Below are 26,344 nucleotides of genomic sequence, written 5' to 3'. Positions count from 1 at the left end.
AACGACAACCTCCACGAATATGAGCTCCAAACGGTTACGTTTGGATTGAATTGCGCCCCATATCTCGCACTTCGTACAATTCAACAGCTAGCCACTGACATTAAGGATGTTTATCCGCTAGCTAGTCATGTTTTAATGTCGTGTATGTACGTAGATGATGTTATGGCAGGAGGCCATGACGTGTCATCAGCCATTAAGGTCCAGACAGAACTGACTGCTGCCCTGGAATCCGCTGGATTCGCATTGAGGAAATGGACCTCCAATTCATCCGAATTCCTTGCTTCCATTCCTAGGGAACATTTACTCAATGAAGATTTCCTACAGTTTAATGACAATAGCACGGCTAAAACTTTGGGCGTAAGGTGGAACGCCAGATATGATTATTTCTATTTTTCTGCCAAAGCCATCAGGCCTAATGAGAGGCCTACTAAGAGGTTCATTTTATCCGAGATATCTAAACTGTTTGATCCCGCTGGCTGGCTTTGTCCATATATTGTACTAGCCAAACTATTAATGCGAGATATATGGGCCTCCAATACCGACTGGGACAGCCCAGTTCCGACACATTTATTGACTAATTGGTTAGATTTCTTGGCCAATTATTCTGATATAAATGACCTCCGTATTTCCCGTTGGGTACAATACACACCCGATTGCGAGGTGCAGCTGCATGGCTTCTGTGACGCCTCCGAGAAGGCATATGCCGCTACCATTTATTCACGCACCATCGATTCCAATGGCAATATAAATACCTATTTACTCGTGGCAAAGTCCAGGGTATCTCCTTTGAAAACCGTTTCGATCCCAAGGCTAGAACTTTGCGCCGCACTTTTACTTGCCGAGACGATTGAGGCATTGATGCAGGTTTTCCCTATTCCGAATACCAAAATCTTTTGCTGGTCGGATTCCATGATTGTCCTAGCATGGTTGAAGAAACCTGCATTCCTTTGGAAAACGTTCATAGCCAATCGGGTTTCCAAAATTTCCGAGATTATCAGTGGGGACAATTGGTCCCATGTGGAATCTAGACACAATCCTGCAGACATTGCCTCTCGGGGTGCTTATCCGAAAGAGCTTTCCGGTAATTGTACATGGTGGTGTGGACCGCCATGGTTGCAACTTCCTCCAAGTTTGTGGCCAATACCAAGTTCGGTCCAGATTGACGAAACTCTAATGGAGGTTCGCCAAGTTCAAAATAATTTCGCGTACTTTCCGAATTTCGAAGACCTTCTTGACCGATTTTCTTGCCTAGGAAGGGCGCTCCGAGTAATGTCATACGTGTACCGATTTATTGCCAGTCTGAAGGGCAGTAGGGCTTCAAATGACAGTATTCATTCTGAGGGAGATGTCATCGAGACGACTAGAAATTCGATAATTAAGTTGGCGCAAATGCACCAATATCCAAACGAATATCGCAAACTTTCTCAGAAGGAGCTAATACCCACCTCTAGTTCACTTTCTAATCTCAATCCCTTTATAGACAAGAATGGTCTCATGCGGGTTTGTAGCCGTATCGCTGGGTCAGAAAGCTTAACTTATGACGAAAAATATCCGATTATACTTCCATACCACAGTACGTTTTCCAGGCTTTTACTACGTTTCATTCATACCATAACATTACATGGCGGAAACAATCTGATGCTTCGTATGCTACGGCTCCAATTCTGGATGCCTAGAGCTAAGAATCTCATCAAATCTACCGTTCACAATTGCAAGATTTGCGTTATTGCTAAGCATAAGTTGCAAAAGCAATTGATGGGAACCCTTCCTCCAGAGCGGACAACACTATCCCGCCCCTTTACGAATACGGGGTTAGACTTTGCAGGCCCCTTCGAGATAAAGGCATATACAGGGCGTTCTTGCAAAACTACAAAGGGATATGTGTGTATCTTTGTCTGCTTCGCCACGAGAGCAATCCATCTCGAGTTCACTACTTCCCTTTCCACTGCAGCATTTCTAGCTTCCTTTCACAGATTCGTGTCACGACGAGGGTGTCCACGTAATCTATATTCAGACAATGGTACCACCTTCGTGGGCGCTTCTAAAGAAATCTCTCAGAATTTTCTTCGCTGTTCCCGCGATTCAATATCCGCAAATTTTTCGTACCAGAGTATAACATGGCACTTTATACCCCCGGGAGCTCCTCACATGGGAGGACTCTGGGAAGCCGGGGTAAAAAGTTTTAAGCTACATTTCCGTAAAATGGCTGGCAATCATAAATTTACTCTGGAAGAGTTCGCTACAATTCTAGCCCGAATTGAAGCCTGCTTAAATTCCAGGCCAATTTCTCCGGTATCTGAGGATCCAAATGACCTATTGGCATTGACGCCTGGTCACTTTCTTACCGGTGGTCCGATCCTCTCCATTGCCGAACCATCGGAGTCCGATGGCAATCTTTCCGTTTTAAACCGTTGGCGTCGAGTAAGGGCTCTATGCCAACAATTTAGCATCCGATGGAAACATGAATATATCAAAGAAATTCATAAACGTATGAAATGGCAAACCCCTCAGAAGAACTTAGAAGTTGGCTCTATGGTCGTTATTCGAGATGATTGTTTACCCCCAAATGAGTGGAGACTGGGTAGAGTTTCTAAAATTTATACTGGGAAAGACCATTTGGTAAGAGTGGCCGATATTGTCACGACAAGGGGTATAATCACTCGTCCGATAGTGAAAATTGTTCTCCTCCCTCCTTGCTAAATTTTATTACAATATATCCTTATTTAATTTCAGTATGCCTTCGATAAAATGTAAAGTGTCCAAAGGACGTCGCACCAAGTTCAGCTTTAATTGCAGATTGTGTAAAGGCAACCATGGGCTGCGAAAATGCCAGAAATTTCTCTGCATGACCGTCGATAAACGTTTGCATGCAGTTATAGCTAATAACTACTGTCCCAATTGCTTGGCCCATACGCATTCATCCGGAAAATGTTTTTCTAGCTTAGGATGCAAACATTGTGGAGGCAGTCATCATTCCTATTTGCATATCCACTCCGAGAAACACGACAACCAAAAAACAGAAGCCAAGGATAACTATCAAAAACCCAAACGTTCAACAACAACCCAACATAAACGTCCAACAACAACAACCATATCTCAAGCCGTGAGCCTTGAAACACTTACCAGTCCCCATACAACTAATCTTTTCCCAACGGCCGTGGTAGATGTACTCCATGGCAAGAAAAAGCACTCGGTCAGAGCCGTAATAGATCCATGCACATCTATTAGCAAAATTTCACAGCGATTGATAGAGAAAATTGGGCTAACTACTACTACTCTTGGCAGCGAAACTATCTGCCCTGTCGCGATCCATTCCAAATGTATCACCAACAGGTTATTAGAAACCATGATGACTGTGAACCATCGCATATCTATGGACACCCCATTTTTATCAAAGTGGACCATTCGACATCGTTTTTGGATCCGACTTATACGCCAAGATAATTCTACCAGGTCTTCTACCAAGCAATGCCGGGCTTCCCGTTGCAACTAATACTATATTTGGATGGGTTTTGTCTGGATCGTGCTCAGCTTAGTAGCCTATTTTATTATAAACATTTGAAATATCAAATATGAATTATACAATTTATTATGAATTCCTTTAGAAAATAAGGCAACTTTTTAATATTTGCATTACTGCAAGAGGGGCCGGAATGTTTATGCCGCATACCTTCGCCGTTTAGTGTTAAGTCAAATGAATTTTCATATCCAGATGTCACTTTTCATCTTAGATAAGGCTAAAAAGTAGTTGCGTTAAGTTTACTACTTGTTCTTTTGTATTAGCTCACCGAGTGATTTCTCGTTCATTCAATTTGTTACCATCGAATAATAAAGTTAAAAGTCATCGTCTACTTAACCATAAATTTCTACGTTTTCTTAAAGAGGAACCATTTTGGTAAGGCTAAGCAACCGAACTCTCCCTCGTGGCTTACTGAAACCTGATTTCGTTTGTTTTTCGTATTTCTTTCTGCTTTTTAATTCCATATCACCGACATTGAATGGATATATTTCCGAGATTTAACCAAATCTACCATCTTTTAGGAAATCCAAGTTTTTGCCAGTTTCTAATTCCTAAGTTCAGCCAAAAACTCTACATCCTTAATTGCAACATGCATCTGAAATGATCTCTTGTGCATATTCAAATGGAGGCCTGTTTGTTTGTAAGTTCATCTGTATCTGTGTTTTGTTTCTTTATCGCTGGGTTGTCTTTTGATGCTTTTGCCAGTGTATGGGCCAAAGCCAAATGTCGTTAGGTTGCCAAAGACAATTTTTAATTGTGCAAGCCAAGAAATGAAACTGAATGAATAAAATAAACAGACAACAATAATAAAATAGACAATGGCAACAACAAATATAGAAAAAATGCAAAATAAAATATATAAAAAAATAAAAATAGAAAAAATAACTTGAAAAAAAAACATACCAACTTTCTACAAAAGCATCTCTTGATGAAGCTTATGCTCCAACAGCAAATTCTACTGCCAACGGTATTGTTAGCTAAAATGGTCTTCAACCGGCTTTCTAATCTTTTAGATTGTGCCTTTTCTGGTCTTAAATCCCTGCCTACACAACTGAAAAATGAGGGAGTTAGGTTCGGTTGCCTTGTTAGCAAAACAAAACAAAAAAAAAGGAACTGAATGACAAAATACTGCAATAAATTATGAAAAACTCCCATCTACAGAGAAGTGTGCTAACACATAAGTGTCCAAGTAGCATGAAATGGTGTTGGGGGACCCAAAAATAAATGCCTGCACTCAGTGAAGATGACTGCTGTAAGATGCTGTTGTTTAGCAGTAAGATAACAATTCTAGCAAATATTGTCAAATTAACACACTCAAGAACTTGTCCAAAAGGCACTAAGGCACTAACTACCGAGTGCCTAAAAACACCAGGCACTAACAATGAGTTTAGGGTTCTTAAATTCCTCTACGAAAACAAAGGGCAGGGAAGGAGGTAGACAGAGCGAGGGATAGAAGCGAAACGTTTAAGTAAACTCTTGAAAATGAATATGAATGGCACTAGGAAGCTGGACAAAGGCAATGTAAGAGATAAACTCTTGGAGTTTTTTTTATTTTCTTTGAACTCAAACAATGACCCCAGAGTTTTAGCCCAATGGAAGCTAAAAATTAAACAATTTAAATTAATTTTATAAATTTATCAGATTAAAGAAAATTAATTTAAAAAGTGGTTAATTAATTTAAAGGAGTTAAGTGCGGCAAGCTGCCAAAAAATTTTGCCAACATATATGTTTGGATTGTTATAAGTGAAGTGTTACCAACTAGCATGAAATTGGTATACAAAAGAAACATGGAATTTTTACTGTGGCCATGATATAATGTATGGCTTGACTCCGAATTTTGACCTTTGCATATTCCTTCTGTATAAAAGCTTGTATGGGCTGTAAAAATAAAGCTATTATGGGCTTCAGACCCTTTAACGGCAGATCGGTCAATATGGCAGCAAATTTCAGCGAAATCGGTTATAAAATAAAGCTCTTATGGGGATCAAACCCTTTATCGGCAGATCGGTCAATATCGCAGCTATATCTAAATAAAGTCCGTTCTAAACCATATTTGGGTCCTATGTTCAGAGGCTTAAAACTGCGCACTATTCCAAATTTCAGAGAAATCGGTTAAAAAATTAAGCTTTTATGCCCTTCAGACCCTTTATCGGGAGATCGGTCTATATGGCAGCTATATCGTAATATAGTCCGATCTGCAGCATATTTGGGGTCTATGCTGTGAGGCGTCAAACTACTCACTGTTTTGAAATTTCAGCGAAATCGGTTAAAAAAAAGGGTTTTATGGGCTTCAGACCCTTTATCTGGAGATCGGCCTATATGGCAGCTATATCTATATATAGTCCGATCTGTACCATATTCAGGTCGGATATTGAAGGGCTTAAAACTGCGCACTGTTGCAAATTTATATGCTCTTCAGACCCCTTATCGGGGGATCGGCTTATATGGCAGCTATATCTTACTATAGTCCGATCTGAACCATATTTGGGTCAGATGTTGGGAGGCTTGAAATAACCCATTGTTTTAAATTACAGTGAAATCGGGTGATAAATAAAGCCTTTATGAGCTTCAGTCCCTTTAACAGGAGATCGGTCCATATGACAGCTATATCTAAATAAAATCCGATCCAAACCATATTTGGGTCAGATGTTGGGAGGCTTAAAACTGTGCACTATTCCAAATTTCAGCGAAATCGGGTAATAAATAAAGCTTTAATGGCCTTCAGACCCTTTATCGGGAGATCGGTCTATATGGTAGCTATATCCAAATATAGTCCGATCGGAACCATATTTGGGTCAGTCGTCGGGAATTCTTAAACTACTCACGATTCCAAATTTCGAAATCGGATGAAAAGTAAAGCATTTATGGGCTTCAGACCCTTTATCGGGAGATCGGTCTATATGACAGCTATATCTAAATGTAGTCCGATCTGAACCATATTTGGGTCAGGTCGGATGAAAAATAAAGTTTTTCTGGGCATTAGACCCGTTATGGGAAAATCGGTCTATACAGCAGCTATATCCCAATATGGTCCGATTTGGCCCGTTCAAGAACTTAACCAGTGTGCATCAAAAAGACGTATCTGTGTCAAATTTCATCTCAATATCTCAATTTTTTAAGGCTCTAGAGTGATTACAACAGACGGACGGAGAGACGGACAGACACAAGGACGTCGTTAAATCGTCTTAGAATTTAACGACAATCCGAAATATATATACTTTGTAGGGTCGGAAATTGATATTTCGATGTGTTGCAAACGGAATGACTAAATGAGTGTGCCCCCTATCCTACGGTGGTGGGTATAAAAATCGACAGGACAAATTATACACAAAGGATAAGGACACAGACGGACATGGCTAAGGCAAATCAAGAAAAATTTCTGAGCCAAATCGCACATTTTGTCAAAGGAACAGTTGATGTTCCTACTATTATTTCCATATACGGACAAACGGTACAGAAAGAATATGCAGACAGACGGACGTGTCTAAGCCTAATCAAGATGAATTTCTTAGTCGAACAAAACATTTTATCACAGCCACGGTGGTGGTGTAGGGTACAGTTTATGTTTTTGCAAAAAATTCCATATAAATGTTTCCTTTGTGTACCAATTTGATGCTGGGGCCTAAAATAATCCAATTAGATTCCTTAAAATGCTCTACACCCAACTTTGGAAGCCATGTCGGCACGGGTTATTATTAACTGATCGCCATAATATTTCGTATTTTACTTATTGGGGTCGAAAGGAAAATCAATAGAGGGTATGTATTTAAAAAAATGTGTTTTGATTTTTGGGGCACTCTACTGGTCTTAAATAACTTTGCATTGTTTTAAGGTATAACCAGTGTACGAGTACAGGCTACATATACGCAATGTGTACGGCAAACTGAATGTGACTCATACGCACCAATGTCCCATTCAACCAGTTGAAGCAGTGTATTTAGGTTTCTTTATATAAACAAAGGGAAAGAAAACAAGTGAACGAGAATTTTTAATATCCTTGACCATGGTCCGCATTTGTCAATTTCTTTATACGATTTCTCTTTTAAGGCAAAAATTAAAAAAAGGTAATTAGATGCTTACAAGAAATCTTGTGAAAATGGTCAAATATTTAGAGAGGAATTGCTTTTTGTTAAAATCAAGAGATCGGTTCATATAGGAACTATGGCAGGTTACGGACCGAACTAAATCACATTAGGAAGTCATAGGAAAAAATTCTGCTAAGTCAGATACAAATTGCAACCACAAGAGGCTTAAAAAGCATAATAAGGAGATCGGTTATAATATATATGCAAGCTAATTAAGAATGTGGGCCTTTATGACTCGTTTAGGATACCATTCGACCCATGTTCATAAAAAGTATTTGTGCAAAATTCAAGGGCCTAGCTTTACTTTTTCGGAGGTTCGTATGCTTTCGCCAATCAGACGAACAGATAGACAGACCAACGTACAATGTTGCCAAATCGAAAAATCTTGAAAATAATTCTGGAAATTTTGGCGGGTAGAGATATGGACACGAAACTTTACACAGTTAATGTTGAGGTGTTTTTCAATAATTGTGCAAAATTTGGGGACCCTAGTGGCCACCACATAACTTTTGACTGATGAATCGGATTTCAAAATATGACACATTAAATTTATTTTGTGAATTTGTCTATAAACTAAAAATCGATCTGCTTCAAATTTTGCAAAGTTATTAGAAAACACTTTAACATTGACAATGTAAAGTTTTGTAGATTTCAATCCGTTCAGAAGTTAGAGAATTATTTCCAAGATTTTATGATATGGCAACACTGTGCAACGGACGGATACACGGAATTACAATGCACCCTCGAAATACTAAATAAGTCAGATTGAGGGATCGGTTTATATGAGAGCTATATCTGGATATGGGTCGATTAAGACCAAACACGGCACAGATGTGGGGAGTCATAAGAAATATCTCATGGAAATGTTTATCAATACATTATGGGATAGAAATTGCGCTTTCCAGAAGCGTTGGCCTATTTTAACACATTAACGATCACATTTGAGAAATATTTGTACAAAATTTCAAGCTCCTAGCCATGTTCTTTCGAAAGTTATAGCGTTATTCACAGACCGACAGACAGACAGACGGACATGGCAATATCGACCAATAATATCACGATGGTCATACCATTTTACATACCTCGTTTATGTAAATACATACCTCGGAATCCCGAGGTATGTATAAACCCCATGGTGGAGTTAAAAATAAAGTAAATTTTTGATATGTACAAAACATTTCTCCAAAGATAACATTTTCAAAAAACACTTTACTTAGACTTAAAATACCTGAGTGGATTTTCTTGAAATTTTCACAGATTGTGTAGGTTGGTCTGGAAGGAAACATACGCCATGTAATTTTTCGATATCGAAAGGAGACGCACCAACTTTCCTACCACAAAAACACCACTCAAAATTAAAAGTGGAACAGAGAGGAACAATGTGGGTAGGTATAGGAGAGTTGAATACGAATATGTTACTAAAATTAAGGTTCAAGTAACTAGAGGGCCGCCCCAAACCCCAAACTCTCCCAAAAACAGACATATTGGACATTCTTCCCAAGTATTCGGGAAAAGATTACCAATATGGCATAAAAACTGAAGTATTAGTAATGAGAGGCCGCTCCGGTACACGCAAACCGGGACGACCAAGAATCAAGTGGTGGGAAACACCTCGAAACTTGGTGTCAGAGATTTTAGAAAGAGCGCAAAATATCGCGGCGATTGGAACGCTATTCTACGTTCAGCTAATGGGATAAATGTTCTTAGTACTCTTTTTTTAGATGCTTTTCATTCCACCCTTTCTCTGCCCGTTAATGTGACTACATATTTTTCCGTCCGTCTGTCTTTCCATTTGTCTATCTGTACTTCTATGTGTATTTTTTCACTCTATCTGTCTGTCATTGAGGCCACCGTAGCGCAGAGGTTAGCATGTCCGCCTATGACGCTGAACGCCTGGGTTCGAATCCTGGCGAGAAAATCTGAAAATATTTGCAGCGCTGGTTATGCCTCCCCTAGATTAGGTTGGGTTAAATTAAACGGTAGTCTGCCATCAGACTCACGTAGACGTTTTCGTCCATTGTGATACCACAAGAACAAAAGAAGGAAGATGCCTTCTAGTTCCTACCGTTGAACCATTCAAATCGTTTTAAAAATCCCAATAATTTTTAAATGTTCACATCCCCTAAATCAGACAGGTTTTCAAAGAAATGAGAACCTAAAGTGGGACATCTTGAACAATTCAGACAGGTTTTCAAAGAAATGAAGGTTTCTTCTTCTTCGATGTCCTCACAGCTTCAGCAAAAGTTGTTACTGGCAACCTTCAGTCTGCCAACAAATTTACCGATTAGACAGTGACCTGTCATGATGAACACAATGACTGAGACGTCTGTTCTAGCCAGTGACAGCAAAGCGGTTAACCTCTTTAAGTCTAGATTAGGCCACATAGTTCTGGAATGCTCACAGCACTTTCTTTGTGACCATCTATCAATCGTTGGCCTTCGGGCCTGGTCCTAAAATCTTAGCTTACATGTCGCTAGGGGCATAATCACAGATTCCAGTTTCCCAGGAATGTCTAAGGTAGTTCCTAGTCTCGTAAGCTCATCCGCTTTACAATTCCCTGGGATATCTCTGTGGCCCAGCACCCTAATGCTGGCGACATTTGCAAAATTCTATGGCATCCATGTAAAAACTTTTCCTCAAAGAGGTGTCGCACTATGGCACGCCGTTCGGACTCGGCTATAAAAAGGAGATCTCTTTCATTGCAGCTTAAACTTGAATCGTACTGCACTCATTGATGCATGAAAAGTTGTCCCTTGTTCCTTAATGGAATGTACATGGCCAAATTTGCATTTTTATACCCTACATCACTACAGTGCTACAGGGTGTTTTAACTTAGTGTATTTGTTTGTAACACCCAGAAGGAAGATAGATAGATCCATTGATATGAATACCGATTGACTCACTTTCACTTTCTGATTCGATTTAGCTATGTCCGTCTGTCTGTCTGTGCGTCTGTCCATGGTCATTTGTATACAAAGTACTGGTCGCTGCTTGCATCCGATCATCTTCAAATTTGGTACACGCATGTTTTTCGGTCTAGAGACGAAACCCATTGAAATTGGAAAAAATCGGTTCAGATTTGTATATAGCTCCCATATATATGTTGGTCCGATTTGCAGTAATACTGCAACAAAATTGTCATTTGTTAACCGATTCTCTCGAAATTTAGCAGGAAGGATTTTCTCTTGTGAGAAGTTTGCCCCTATGTGAGAAGTTTGCCCCTGTTCCTTAGTGGAATGTTCATGGGCAAAATTTGTATGTGTTGATTTTCTCTTGTCTCTCGACATTACTGGTGATTTCACAGAAATCGGTTCAGATTTAGATATAGCTCTCCTAGAGCCACTGCAAGCGCATTTATTCACCAATCGTACCAAAATTTTGTACAACGCTTACCTCGACAACTACCACAATATTTGAGAAGTTTGCTCGAAATCGATTCCGATTTGGATATAGCTCCCATATATATGCTCGTCCGATTTTGACTAATATTGCAATGATGTAGTCATTTGTTAATTTGTTAAACAATTCTTTCGATATTTGCCAGGAAGGATTTTTTCTCGAATCTCGACATTACTGACGAATTTCATAGAAATCGGTTCAGATTTAGATATAATGCTCATATATATGCCGCCCGATTTTCATTCCTAGAGCCACTGCAAGTGCATTTATTCACCAATCTTCCCAAAATTTTGCACAACGCTTTCCTCGACAACTACCACAATATCTGAGAAGTTTGATTGAAATCGATTCCGATTTAGATATAGCTCCAATATATATGTTCGTTCGTAATTTAGATATAGCTGCCATATATGTATATCGCCCAATATTCACTTTCAGAGCAACAGCAAGCGCATTCTGCACAAAGCTTTCCTCAAAGACTATCACAATATATGAGAATTTTGGCCGAAATCGGTTCAGATTTAGATAGAGCTCTCATATGTACAGGGTGGCTGATGAAAGCCGCTACCAAAAAAAAATGTAATAACTTTTTTTCTATTTAATAATAATAATTTAATAATTAATTTAATTAATTAATTAATTAATTTAATTAATAATAATTTAATAATTAATTTAATAATTTAATTTAACATGAATAAAAGAAAAATGTATTCCATACACCGAAAAAAAAATGTAGCAATATTCATCATTGTAGCAATATTCATCAGCCACCCTGTATGTTCGTCGGATTTTGGGTAATTTAGTTATTACAGTTTGAACATATTTGTTCGAAACTCGATAAGGATTGTTTAATAAGCCATCCGAAAATATCCGTCGAGGTCCATCAAAATTGGTTCAGACTTAGATATAGCTCCCACATTGTATTGGGTTGCCCAAAAAGTAATTGCGGATTTTTCATATAGTCGGCGTTGACAAATTTTTTCACAGCTTGTGACTCTGTAATTGCATTCTTTCTTCTGTCAGTTATCACCTGTTACTTTTAGCTTGCTTTAGAAAAAAAGTGTAAAAAAGTATATTTGATTAAAGTTCATTCTAAGTTTTATTAAAAATGCATTTACTTTCTTTTAAAAAATCCGCAATTACTTTTTGGGCAACCCAATACTTATAGAGTAGGCATAAGGTATTATACAGTCGACATCGCCCGACTTTTGCCCTTCCTTACTGGTTGTCTATCTGTCTGTCCGCCATTTGCCTGTCTGTCTTTTTTTTTCTGACAGCCTGTCCGCAAACATTTCATCTCATACAGGTTTTCACCAGATTTGTGTTTTTCGCTAACTATAACGTTCCAAATTTCTTGGAACGATTAAATTTTTTATAAATTTTTTAAATTTTCCAGAAGTTAAAAATCTGTAGCCCAAATTAGCTTTCCTGCAATTTCCATAGCATATTTTACCTAAAATAACACACACCTAAATTATTTCAATAAATTAACGCCATAATTTATAAGCTTCGTTGGGATTATAAATTTTTGCAACCCTTTTCAATTATTCCACTTTATCTTCTTAATCACTGAGTAACAGAATTTGTGATACACATTAGCACAATGGAGAAGAAGATAAATGTAGCAAAAATAATTTGCAACGATTATAGAAATGGAAAAAATTAAAAGTATAAATTATCTGATTATGCCATTACTCATGTTTATCAATGACTAATTTCTCTATGCAAAGTTTAGCCAAGTGAACGTAGAGCAGTAAAGTACAGCAAAGCAAAGCAAAACACAGAACCAACATCGTCGTCGTCAGTCTTTTGTGCAATGCAACAATAATTGCCATGGATGCGTATACGCAATGTTGTCTATAAGGCCGCATAAGGTTAGATGAGAATCCATGAGTGGGTGTGTGTGAGTGTGTTCCACAGATACTTTTACAGTCAGGAACTAAGATAGACAGAATGCACAGAAAGACAGACGGACACTAACCTCCCACGTTTACGTTCAGTGTGACACACATCCTTATTAAGGAAAATGCAAAAGATATCCAACGACTTTGCTGGGGGAAACAGCATATCTACCAACATTAACACACATGCACCTGGTTTCATAAATTTAAACTCAGCTGAGCCAGCCAGGCAGCCAGCCAGCCAGAAGTAGGAGAAGTGCAATGGGAATATGTGATAACTAAATTATGCATTATATGGCTCTTCATTATGTCAAGCCAAGTATGCAACCAAAGGACTTGCATGCGTGCATACATTTACATTGCCATTCTCCATTCACTAATTCACATATGCAGTTGGGATGTTAAGTTTGTATGTATGTGTGAGTGTTTGAACCATCTCCTGAGTTCATATATTAGTAAGAGTATTGCTGCTAGACTTACCTCTTCGTGTTCCCTTTGAAATTTCTCCTTTTTACGCATTGCCTCTTGTACTTTTAACTGTAACAAAAAAAAGAAGCAAAACAGAGAAATGTATAAAAAACAATCAGAATCTTAATGACAATAAAGAAAGGAAAAACAACAAAATTCAATTACTGCTATTTAGATGGTAAAATAGGGAAGAAACATAGCTTATATGGTTCGGGCATACATAAATTTATGTTGTGTGCTCTCGTTTGGTAGCATACACTGCCCGATATTTGTATAAGTACATATTTTTTGTAGAGAATTTGTTGCCAGGGTAATAAATGTAAGGGAAATAAGGAAAATGTTAAGCTTCTAACTTATTATACCCACCACCGTAAAATAGGGGGTATATTCATTTAGTCATTCCGTTTGCAACACATCGAAATATCAATTTCCGACCATACAAAGTGTAAATATTTCGGATCGTCGTAAAATTCTAAGACGATTTAACGATGTCCGTGTGTCTGTCCGTCTGTTGTAATCACTCTACAGCCTTCAAAAATTGAGATATTGAGCTGAAATTTGGCTCAGATACGTCTTTTTGATGCACACTGGTTAAGTTCTTGAACGGGCCAAATCGGACCATATTTGGATATAGCTGCTATATAGACCGATCTGGGAATAAAGGGTCTAATACCCATAAATGCATTACTTTTTATCCGATTTTGCTGAAATTTAAAACAGTGAGTAGCTTGAGGCTTCCCGACATCTGACACAAATATGGTTCAGATCGGACTATATTTGGATATAGCTACCATATAGACCGCTATGCGGATAAAGAGTCTGAAGCCAATAACAGCATTATTTATTATCCGATTTCGCTGAAACTTAAAAACATGGGTTATTTTAAGCCTACCGACATTTGATCTGAATATGGTTCAGATGGGACTATATTTAGATATAGCTGTCATATAGACCGATCTCTCGATAAAGGGTCTGAAGATCATAAAAGCTTTATTTATTACCCGATTAATCTGAAATTTAAATCAGTGGGTTACTTTAAGCCGCCCGACATCTGATCTGAATATGGTTCAGATCGGACTTTATTTAGATATAGCTGTCTTATAGACCGATCTCCCGATTAAGGGTCTGAAGCTCTTAAAAGCCTTAGTTTTTAACCGATTTCGCTGAAATTTAAATCTGTAAGTTATTTTAAGCCTCCCGACATTCGACCCAAATATGGTACAGATCGGACTATATATAGATATAGCTGCCATATAGACCGATCTCCCGATTAAGGGTCTGAAGCGCATAAAAGCTTTAGTTTTTAACCGATTTCGCTGAAATTTGAAACAGTGAGTATTTTTAGGCCTCTTAACATCTGACCCAAATATGATTCAGATCGGACTATATTTAGATATAGCTGTCATATAGACCGATCTGTCGATAAAGGGTCTGATGCCCATAAAAGCTTTATTTATCACCCGATTTCCTTGAAATTTAAAACAGTGGGTTATTTTAAGCCTTCCGACATCTGACCTAAATATGGTTCAGATCGAACTATAGATAGATATAGCTGCCATATAGACCGATCTGCCGATAAAGGGTCTAATGCCCATAAATGCTTAATTTTTTATCCGATTTCGCTGAAGTCTGAAACAGTGAGTAGTTTTAGGGCTCTTAACATCTGACCCAAATATGGTACAGATCGGATTATATTTGGATATAGCTGCCATATAGACCGATCACCCGATAAAGGGTCTGAAGGCCATAACAGCTTTATTTATTACCCGATTTCGCTGAAATCTAAAACAGTGAGTAGTTTTAGACCTCTTAATATCTGACCCAAATATGATTCAGATCGGACTATATTTGGATATAGCTGCCATAGAGACCGATCTCCCGATAAAGGGTCTGAAGCCCATAAAAGCTTTGTTTTTTATCTGATTTCGCTGAAATTTAAAACAGTGAGTAGCTTAAGGCTTGCCGACATCTGACCCAAATATGGTTCAGATCGGACTATATTTGGATATAGCTGCCATATAGACCGATCTGCCGATAAAGGGTCTGAAGCCCTTAAAAGCTTTATTTTTTAACCGATTCCGCTGAAATTTAAAACAGTTAGTTACTTTAAGCCTGCCGACATCTGATCTGAATATGGTTCAGATCGGAATATATTTGGATATAGCTGCCATGTAGACCGATCTCCCAATAAAGGGTCTAATGCCCATAAATGCTTTAGTTATTACTCGATTTCGCTAAAATTTGAAACAGTGAGTAGTTTTAGGCCTCTTAACATCTGACCCAAATATGATTCAGATCGGACTATATTTGGATATAGCTGCCATACAGACCGATCTCCCGATAAAGGGTCTGATGCCCATAAAAGCTTTATTTTTTTTATCCGATTTCGCTGAAATTTGAAAAAGTTAATTGTTTTAAGCCTCCCGTTATATAGGTGTCATACAGAAAGAACTCTTGAGTGCATTTATTATCCGATTCGTTAAAATTTGACGCAATGACTTATGTTAGGATTTTCGACATCCGTGTCCTTTATAGTTCAGATCGATTTATATTTGAATATAGCTGCCAAATAGACCAAAATTTTGTTCTACAAAATTTAACAGTGACTTATGTTTATTAGGCCACTCAATTTGTGTGCCGAATTTGGGTGCAGAAATTATCCAATATTCACCGGATCGGGATGAAAGGGACTTAACATATATACCCGAGGTGGTGGGTATACAAAGTTCGGGCCGGCCGAACTTAATGCCTTTTTACTTGTTTTTAAGGATACTTTTTTCTGCAAAATCCAAAAACAATTATCAACATACCTCATATTGTTTATTTCCTTAGAAATTTTTCAAACTGAATTTTCGTTTCCAGAAAATTGAAAATTTTTAAATTTCGCACATGAAACACACCATCACCACTCAGCGGTATCGAGCGGAGAGTCTCAGTGAGAGGCCGGGCGGCACCGGCTTTTGCACAAATACTGAGTGCCAATGATTCTCGATATGACAAGGCGAGTTATTGGCGCCTTTAAATAACCAATGGCCACCCTGTTCTCACGGTGATCGATCCTTTGGACCGGAACGAGCTTGCTTACCTACAGGAGAGCTTGACGAAGATCGCCATCACCACATGAAAATGTGGCTACAACAACAATCACAACAATACACCACCTTTAACCATTCAATTTCAAAAAGATATCTCCACCTGTTCTCAAACGGCAGATTTTTTACTATTTTTTACCGATTATATGCCACAGTGAGTCACTAGTGTGGTTTCAGATTTGCTAAGGCAATCCCTTCGGCATAAAGGTAAACTTTCAGCATTGGATTTTTTGGCTCTTCAGAATCGCTTTCGAAGACATCTGACATCTTGCTACATTAGCTAGGTCACGGGTGGAAGTCAATTTAAGTTGATAATTAAAGGTCTTATCCATATTCCACTAAGGAATAGGGGCTTAGTGGAATATGGGCAAGATTTAATCTTATTTTCTAGGGAAAGTCGTGCCGCTTAACTGCTATAAGCCTTAAAAATGTTCCCAGCAGTGGTTAAGGGTTAACCAACGCTGAGAAATTTATACAATATTCTGGCCTTCCCTCAAACCCAGCTGTTCAGGGGATGCTAACGCATCTTTCTTTCTTTAAGCTTTTCATTGACAAAAGACAAAAGTAAATAAAGACATTTTTGAATAAAAAAAACCTGAATTGTTCTCTTGTTTAACCCAACGCTATGAACTTTTTTCTATTATTATTTTCGGTTTTAATTTCTACAAAAGTCTCAGCTGTTTCTCTCACCTATTCAAAGGCAAAAGAGTGTAAAAAATATTCGAGTACAGTTGCCCTAAGTAGGTATGCTTAGTCATAAATTTATGGGTTCCCTTGTTGTGAAAGTTCGCCATAAGGAGCTTGAAAACAATAATGCCTCGGCACAAGCGCCGCCAAACCGCCACATACACAAAACACAATGTGTCTTAGAAAAAGAATCTTTTTTTGCTCAGCACATTCCTTTTTTTTAAATCGCTTGAGTGCCATTTTGACACCCGCACAACGCACAACTGTAATTTATACTTAATTAAAATGAACTTTTCCACATTGCGAGAAAAATCCAAGCTAAATAAGACAAAAAAACGAAGAAAAACTGAAACAAGGAGACTACACTGAGAGATGATATGAAGAAGGATATAAAAAAGGAAACAAAAATCAAATCCTTTGATAAAATTAAGAAAAAACAAGTAAAAAGGCGTTAAGTTCGGCCGGGCCGAACTTTGGATACCCACCAACTCGGGTAGATATGTAAACCGCCTTTCGTCAAAATCCGGTGAAAAATGTATACCTTATGCCCCATAGCAGCTATATCGAAATATGTTCCGATTTGTACCAAATACTATTAAGTACAAGTCATTGTTCAGTTGTGTATAACAAAATATTGGTCTTTTTAGTAGCTATATCTAAAAATAAATCTATCTATACCATAAACGACACGGATGTCGAAAAGCCTAACATAAGTCACTGTGTCAAATTTCAGTGAAATCGGATTGTAAATGCGCCTTTTATGTGGCCAAGACTTTAAATCGAGATATCGGTCTATATGGCAGCTATATCCAAATCTGGACCGATTTGGGCCAAGATGCAGAAAAATTTCGAAGAGCCTAACACAACTCACTGTCCCAAATTTCGGCGAAATTGGACAATAATTGCGGCTTTTAAGAGCTCAAAACCTTAAATCAAGAGATCGGTCTATATGACAGCTATATCCAAATTTGGGCCGATCGAAGCCAAATTGAAGAAGAATGTCGAGGAGCCCAACACAACTCACTGTCCCAAATTTCAATGACATCGGACAATAAATGCGCCTTTTATGGCCTCAAAACCTTAAATCAAGAGATCGGTCTATATGGCAGATATATCCAAATCTGGACCGATCTGAGCCAAATTGAAGAAGAATGTCGAGGGATCCAACACAACTCACTGTCCCAAATTTCAATGACATCAGACAATAAATGCGCCTTTTATGCGCTCAAAACCTTAAATCGAGAGATCGGTGTATATGTGGCAGCTATATCAAAATCTGAACCGATCTAAGCCAAATTGAAGAAGAATGTCGAGGGGTCAACACAACTCACTGTCCCAAATTTCAATGACATCAGACAATAAATGCGCCTTTTATGGCCCCAAAGCCTTAAATCGAGAGATCGGTCTATATGGCAGCTATATCCAAATCTGAACCGATCTGTGCCATATTGCAGAAGTATGTCGAGGGGCTTAATCTAACTCACTGTCCCAAATTTTGACAATATTTGGCTATAAATGCGTCTTTTATGGGCCCAAAGTCTTTAATCGAGATATCGGTCTATATGGCAGCTATATCCAAATCTGAACCGATCTGAGCCAAATTGGCGAAGGAAGTCGAAAGGCCTAACACAACTCACTGTCCCAAATTTCAGCAAAATTATAAAAAAAATGTGGCTTTTATGGGCCTAAGATCCTAAATCGGAGGATCGGTCTATATGGCAGCTATATCGAAATCTGAACCGATCTGTGCCATATTGCAGAAGTATGTCGAGGAGCTTAACCTAACTCACTGTCCCAAATTTTGACAATATTGGGCAATAAATGCGTCTTTTATGGGCCCAAAGCCTTTAATCAAGAGATCGGTCTATATGGCAACTATATCCAAATCTGAACCGATCTGGGCCAAATTGGCGAAGGAAGTCGAAGAGCCTAACATAACTCACTGTCCCAAATTTCAGCAAAATCATATAATAAATGTGGCTTTTATGGGCCTAAGATCCTAAATCGGAGGATCGGTCTATATGGCAGCTATATCCAAATCTGGACCGATCTAGGCCAAATTGAGGAAGGATATCGTAGGGCCTATAACAACTCACTGTCCCAAATTTCAGCAAAATCATATAATAAATGTGGCTTTTATGGGCCTAAGATCCTAAATCGGAGGATCGGTCTATATGGCAGCTATATCCAAATCTGGACCGATCTGGGCCAAATTGGCGAAGGAAGTCGAAGAGCCTAACATAACTTACTGCCCCAAATTTCAGCAAAATCGGATACTAAATATGGCTTTTATGGGACTAAGACCCTAAATCGGCGGAACGATCTATAAGGCAGCTATATCCAAATCTGGACCGATCTGGGCCACATTGAGGAAGGATGTCGAAGGGCCTATGACAACTCACTGTCCCAAATTTCAGCAAAATCATATAATAAATGTGGCTTTTATGGGCCTAAGACCCAAAATCGGCGGATCGGTCTATATGGGGGCTATATGAAGATATAGTCCGATATAGCCCATCTTTGGACTTTACCTGCCTATGAACAAAAAAGGAATCTGTGCAAAATTTCAGCTCAATATCTCTATTTTTTAAAGACTGTAGCGTGATTTCAACAGAAAGACGGACCGACATGGCTAGATGGTCTTAGGTTTTTACGCTGATCAAGAATATATATATACTTTATAGGGTCGGAAATGGATATCTCTATGTATTTCAAACCGAATGACAAAATGAATATACCCCCTTCCTTCGGTGGTGGGTATAAAAAGGTGGGCTGGCTTAGGTTAGAGTTTAGATTCACTTAGACTATTTTATTTAATAGCGACAGATTAGGTCTGAGGTGAGAGTCGAACCCACATACCCCCGTTTGGTAATCCAAGCATGCTACCAACCCAGCTATCGGTGGGCCCATAAAAAAGTGTTGTTGTATTTAATTTCAAAATTTTTCTCAGTGTTGTGAAACAAGGAAAGAGTTCTAGACAGCCATTATAAAGGCCATGGGAAAATTGTGACTTGTAAGCATTATAGGGAGTACAAATAAGAGAAGGAGCAGATGGGGGTCCTAGCAGGAAAAGTCTGACAGAAATAGTGGCTGTAATGTTTGGTTAGGCGTGTTAGTGATGGCAATGATGATATGCAAGAAAAGTAGTTGCAAAGTAGCAAGTGTACTTATAGTTTGGTTATTGCATTTAAATGATAAGGCATTTTTACATCAGCAACAAACGCACACACAAACACTCTCTGGCACCATTAAGACCATGGGCAAGCAACATCAGCAATATCAACAACGCCGACAAGTGTAAAACAATTTACAAAGTGTGCGGCGTGTGCGCTCACACTCCACCGCCACTTTCAAAATTGGAACCCCTTGCAAGTAAAACACTTTGCCACATCTTTGTAACCGCACAACATTCGTGAAGAAGTAGCAAAAATAGGACAAACGAGTAGAGAGATTAAAACACTTTAGCAACACAAACATTGAAAACTATCCTGTAAAAATACTCTCTCACACTCTCTCTCTCTCCCCCTTCCACCGGCTAAAAAATTAAGTCCTCCCTTCCCCTCACTTTAATACACAAAGAAGAAACTTGGCGTAGCAGGGTAGAACAAAAACACAACCCACCAAGGCAATTTAAGAAGTGTAACATTTTGAACCCGGAAAAAGACATGACAAACACTTACAGACAGCGACAACATAATGAAATTGTGGCAAAAAACCATATTGCAAACGGTAAAAAGGCTTTTTGCAAGTTTGAGCAGGAAAGAATATTTTTCATTTTTGTTTTTGCCGGCGAAAACAAAAATTTATAATCATTGAAAACAACAAGAAAAGTGCCGAAAACTTTTAGCAAACATTTACATACAAGTCGTGACGACACAACGAACTTAAGACAGGGCAATAGCAGCAGCAGCAAGTTGCTGCCTACTACTCAGAACCAAACCCCTCCCACTGCGTTGGCCAGTCAAGGCAGCATCAAGTAATAGCGGCAGATGTGACAAAAACCATATACAAGGGCGACCATGTGTCTGTGCATATAAAGAAATAAGCACAGTGGTTAAAATAGTAAAAAACAACAATTAGTTCTAGTAAATCTAATAGCCGTGGTTTATTACTAATAGATAGAAACAGATGGAAGCACATATAGATAGAAGAAAAGATAGACGAAACAAGTAAAAAGGCGATAAGTTCGGCCGTGCCGAACTTTGGATACCCACCACCTCGGGTATATATGTAAAATACCTATCATCAAAATTCAGTGCAAATTGCATACCTTATGTCACATAGCAGTTATGTCGAAATATGATCCGATTTGGACCAAATACTAATAAGTTCAAGTCATTGTTCAACTATGTATAACAAAATATTGGTCGTTTTAGTAGCTATATCTAAAAATAAACCGATCTGAACCATATACAACATGGATGCCGAAAAGCCTAACATAAGTCAATGTGTCAAATTTCAGTTAAATCGGATTATAAATGCGTCTTTTTTAAGGCCAAAACTTTAAATCGAGATATCGGTCTATATGGCAGCTATATCCAAATCTTGATCGATATGAGTGAAATTGAAGAAGGATGCCGAAGGGCCCAACACAACTCACTCTCCCAAATTGCGGCGACATCGGATAATAAATGCGCCTTTTGTGGCCCCAAAATCTAAAACCGAGAGATCGGTCTATATGGCAGCTTTATCCAAATCTTGACCGATCTGTGCCATAATGCAGAAATATGTCAAGGGGTTTAACCTAATTTAATGTTCCAAATTTCGGCGACATTTGACAATAAATGCGCCTTTTATGGGCCTAAGACCCTAAATCTGAGGATAGGTCTATATGCCAGCTATATCCAAATCTGGACCGATCTGAGCCAAATTGACGAAGGATGATGAAGGGCCAAATGTAACTCACTGCCCCAAATTTGGGCGACATCGGATAATAAATGCGCCTTTTATGGGCAAAATACCTTAAATCGAGAGATCGGTCTATATTGCAGCTATATCCAAATCTGAACCGATCTGGGCCAAATTGACAAAGAATGTCGAGGAGCCTAACGTAACTCACTGTCCCAAAGCAAAATCGGATAATAAATGTGGCTTTTATGGGCCTAAGACCTTAAATCGGAGGATCGGTCTATATGGCAGCTATCTCCAACTCTGGACCGATCTGGACCAAATTGATAAATGATGTCGAGGGGCCTTACACAACTCACTGTCCCAAATTTCAGCAAAATCGGATAATAAATGTGGCTTTTATGTGCCAAAGACCCTAAATCGGCGGATCTATCTATATGGGGCCTATATCAAGATATACTCCGATATAGCTCATCTTCGAACTTAACTTGCTTATGGACAAAAAAAGACTCTGTGCAAAATTTCAGCTCAATATCTCTATTTTTGAAGCCCATAGAAGCTTTATTTATTACCCGATTTCGCTGAAATTTGGAATAGTGCGCAGTTCCAAGCCTCCCGACAACAGACCTGAATATGGATTAGATCGGTCCATATTTAGATATAGCTTCCATATAGACCGATCTCCCGATAAAGGGTCTGAAGCCCATAAAAGCTTTATTTATTACCCGACTTCGCTGAAATTTGGAGAAGTGCGCAGTTTTAAGCTTCCCGACAATTGACCCAACTATGGTACAGATCGGACTATAGTTAGATATAGCTGCCATATGGACCGATCTCCCGATAAAGGGTGTGAAGCCCCTAAAAGCTTTAGGTATTACCCGATTTCGCTGAAATTTGGAATGGTGCGCAGTTTTAAGCCTCCTGATGTCTGACCCAAATATGGTACATATCGGAATATATTTAAATATCGGTCTATATGACTGATCTCCAGATAAAGGTTCTGAAGCCCATAAAAGCTTTATTTTTTAACCGATTTCGCTGAAATTTGGAATAGAGTGCAGTTTAAAGCCTCTCAACATAGAAACCAAATATGGTTTGGATCGGACTATATTCAGATATAGCTGCCATATAGACCGATCTCCCGATAAAGGATGTGAAGCCCATAAAAGCTTTTTTTATTACCCGATTTCACTGAAATTTGGAATAGTGCGCAGTTTTAAGCCTTCCAACATCCGACCCAAATATGGTACAGATCGGACCTTATTTAGATATAGCTGCCATATAGACCGACCCCCCCAAAAGGGAGTCCAAAGGCCATAAAACTCTATTTTTCATCCGATTTCGCTGAAATTTGGAATATTGCGCAGTTTTAAGCCTCTCAACATCCGACCCAAATATGGAATAGATCGGACTATATTTAGATATAGCTGTCATATAGACCGATATGCCGGTCAAGGGTCTGAAGCTCATAAAATCTTTATTTATTACCGGAATTTTTTGAAATTTGATTTGATAACGATCTCCGACATCCATGCTATGAATGTTTCAAATCGTTGATTAACTTTATTTAGATGCCTTTTCTCCCAACTGCCAATCTAACATCTAGAACAACAAGTATGACCAATTAAAATTTTTAATTTTAAAAATTTTAATTTAAGTCGGTATTTACCCCAAAATATCTCCCCTATAAGACGGTCATCCCACAATTTAAATCAATTTGACAAAATTTTCACAAACTGGGCTCTGTTTTGAACTGCAACATCCATTCTGCCTACAAAAAAATCCTTCCCAGCCCGTACCGCGTTCAAAGGTATATTAAAAATCGGCTTGGCCTACTTCAAGTTTTACCCATAAATTTCACCACCGTGCACTGCTGACAAAAGTACACACAATTCCCAAATGCAACAGACATTTTAAATTCTGTTTTTTTTTAACTTTATAAAACAAAAAAAAATATTTTTTCCTCAACAAACCAACATTTAGTCCAACTTAAAGAAATTTGTCCAAACATCAGCAGCAGCAACGGAATCAGTAAAGGCAGACGGGACACATAAATGGTTGACAGGAGTATAGACAGAATGGGTGGGCACTTTATGTACGCATACTATCACACGTGCTGGTATTAAAACAAAGTCCAATGTCTAAGCAAAAATTTTGAAAGCTGGGCCGTTGCTCATACAGCTGCTTCTAAAGCAGGAAAATTTTCTCCAAAAAACCAACAGGACCTTACAGTGTAACTCGTTTTGGTCCTTCGTTTGGCATGTAACAGACAAAACGATGCCTGGTACACATGCATGAATTGACATAAAAAGTGCCAGCAACATGCAGCATGCCATCAGCCTCTTCTCCACCATTACCGACGCCACGCATGATGTCGAGACGATTGCGACAGCATATCTACACACACACACACACACAAACATATTAACGGTGACAAAAACAAAGCTTAACTTTAAATAAAGACAAAAAACCTGCCACCAAAGACAAGAGTTCTTTAATACTCAGACACAGCGCAACACTGACATGCATACATACAAACACACATTTTTGCATACATGTATGTAGACAACGCCTTCGGTCTCACACTAAGGTATTCTGTTTGCAAAAGTTAAAGTGTATCCTTGTAAGGCAATTTCTGTTGAAAATGATACCCATCAACCCTACCATTGCGTTCAGACATTCACTTAGACAAGGACTTTGCCTTCTCATCGTCTCCAAGGGGGAAGTTAGACAAAATAATAAAAACAACAACAACAACATCATCATCTTTTGTCAACAGCTACGACAAAATATTTACATTAAATTTTTCCTTTAAACAGCTACACCCAACAGAGCTCACTCTCTCATATGAGGGAAGGTGTAAAAAGTTAAAAAAAAGAAGAAGGCAATGGAAAATGCGATGATGAAAAAGAAAAATTGAAATGAAATTTAAATTCTAAGATGACAAATTCTGCCAAGACATTTTTGTTTTGTAATGCCTTAACATTTATTTCAGTTAAAGCAATTAAAGCAATTAAATCATTAAAACCTGAACACCGGTGGAGTTTTGTAGAGCATTTATAAGATGGTATTGAAAAATAAAAGCATTGAAAATCTGAAGGATCTCTTCAAAAAGGTCATATCATGTGCTATGTTACTCTTCTATCAACGTTGAGTGATATCATTATATGGTCACATAAAGGACAGTTTTGGTGCATTTCATTCGGAGATATAGGATATTGGTTGTAGACTCCCATCTCTGGACTAGATCATCCTGCAATGCTCGAAGAAAGCGAATTTCAGACACCTAGTCCTCAATTCGAAAATGTCCTATATTTGAAAATCAAAAGAAAGAAAGACTGACAAGTAACTGAGCGTTCTACTCCCGGCGGATGATATGCACTAAGAAGTAGGAAGTTAGCCTCAGAATGATCTACTCGATCTCTACAGCCATTGTCAAGCCCTTGCTTGCATATTGTAGCAGAAGCAGTACAGTATTCCTGCTTAGATTTTCTTTTTCGTGGTTACTTTTTGGTACTAGAAGCGTACTTAGAGCATACCAAGTCGATTACTGGCTTAGGTTTATCTCCATAGTGGCAAGGGGCGGACTAATATCAGCAATCTTTTGAGTTGCCCAAAAAGTAATTGCGGATTTTTTAAAAGAAAGTAAATGCATTTTTAATAAAACTTAGAATGAACTTTAATCAAATAAACTTTTTTACACTTTTTTTCTAAAGCAAGCTAAAAGTAACAGCTGATAACTGACAGAAGAAAGAATGCAATTACAGAGTCACAAGCTGCGAAAAAATTTGTCAACGCCGACTATATGAAAAATCCGCAATTACTTTTTGGGCAACCCAATATTTTCAACCTAAGATAGCAGATGCAAATGCAAATTTGCACACGAACATTTCATTAAGGAACAGGGGAAAACTTCTTACATATCAATAAGTGCAGTTCGATTTAAGTTTAAGCTCAATGATAAGGGGCCTCCTTTTTATAGCAGAGTCCGAACTGCGCGCCGCAGTGAGACACTTCTTTGTGGAGAAGTTTTAACACGGCTGCCATACCAAATGAAACAGTACCACACAAATGTCCCCAGCATTAGGAGGGAAAAAAAAACCGCTGGAAATTTGTATGATGTTCTCGGCAGGATTCGAACCCAGACGTTTAGCGTCATAGGCGGACATGCTAACCTCTGCGCTACGGTGGCCTTCAAGGTAGCAGATAGGTTAGGTTAGGTTGAAAAGAGGGTGCAGATATTAATCCACCCCCATGCCACTATGGACACACACCTAAGCCAGTAATCGGCTTGTTGTGCGCTCTAAAAACTCTAAAGCAACCTCTAAAAAGACAATTTTAAGT

The 26,344-nt window shown here is 38.5% G+C and overlaps 1 protein-coding gene across 1 annotated transcript in view; it reads right to left on the bottom strand.

Moving 5' to 3' along the window:
- Positions 1–26,344, bottom strand: part of LOC106092734 (uncharacterized) — a 437,945-nt gene that overhangs the window by 74,053 nt on the left and 337,548 nt on the right. The window contains exon 8 of the mRNA XM_059362614.1: positions 13,386–13,442. Coding sequence (XP_059218597.1) covers positions 13,386–13,442 — 57 coding nt within the window. The remainder of the gene's footprint in view (positions 1–13,385; positions 13,443–26,344) is intronic.

This window comes from Stomoxys calcitrans, chromosome 2 (assembly GCF_963082655.1).
Source record: "Stomoxys calcitrans chromosome 2, idStoCalc2.1, whole genome shotgun sequence".
Lineage (NCBI taxonomy): Eukaryota > Metazoa > Arthropoda > Insecta > Diptera > Muscidae > Stomoxys > Stomoxys calcitrans.
The sequence above is the reverse complement of the archived record's forward strand: the minus strand, read 5'-3'. Positions and strand labels throughout refer to the sequence as shown.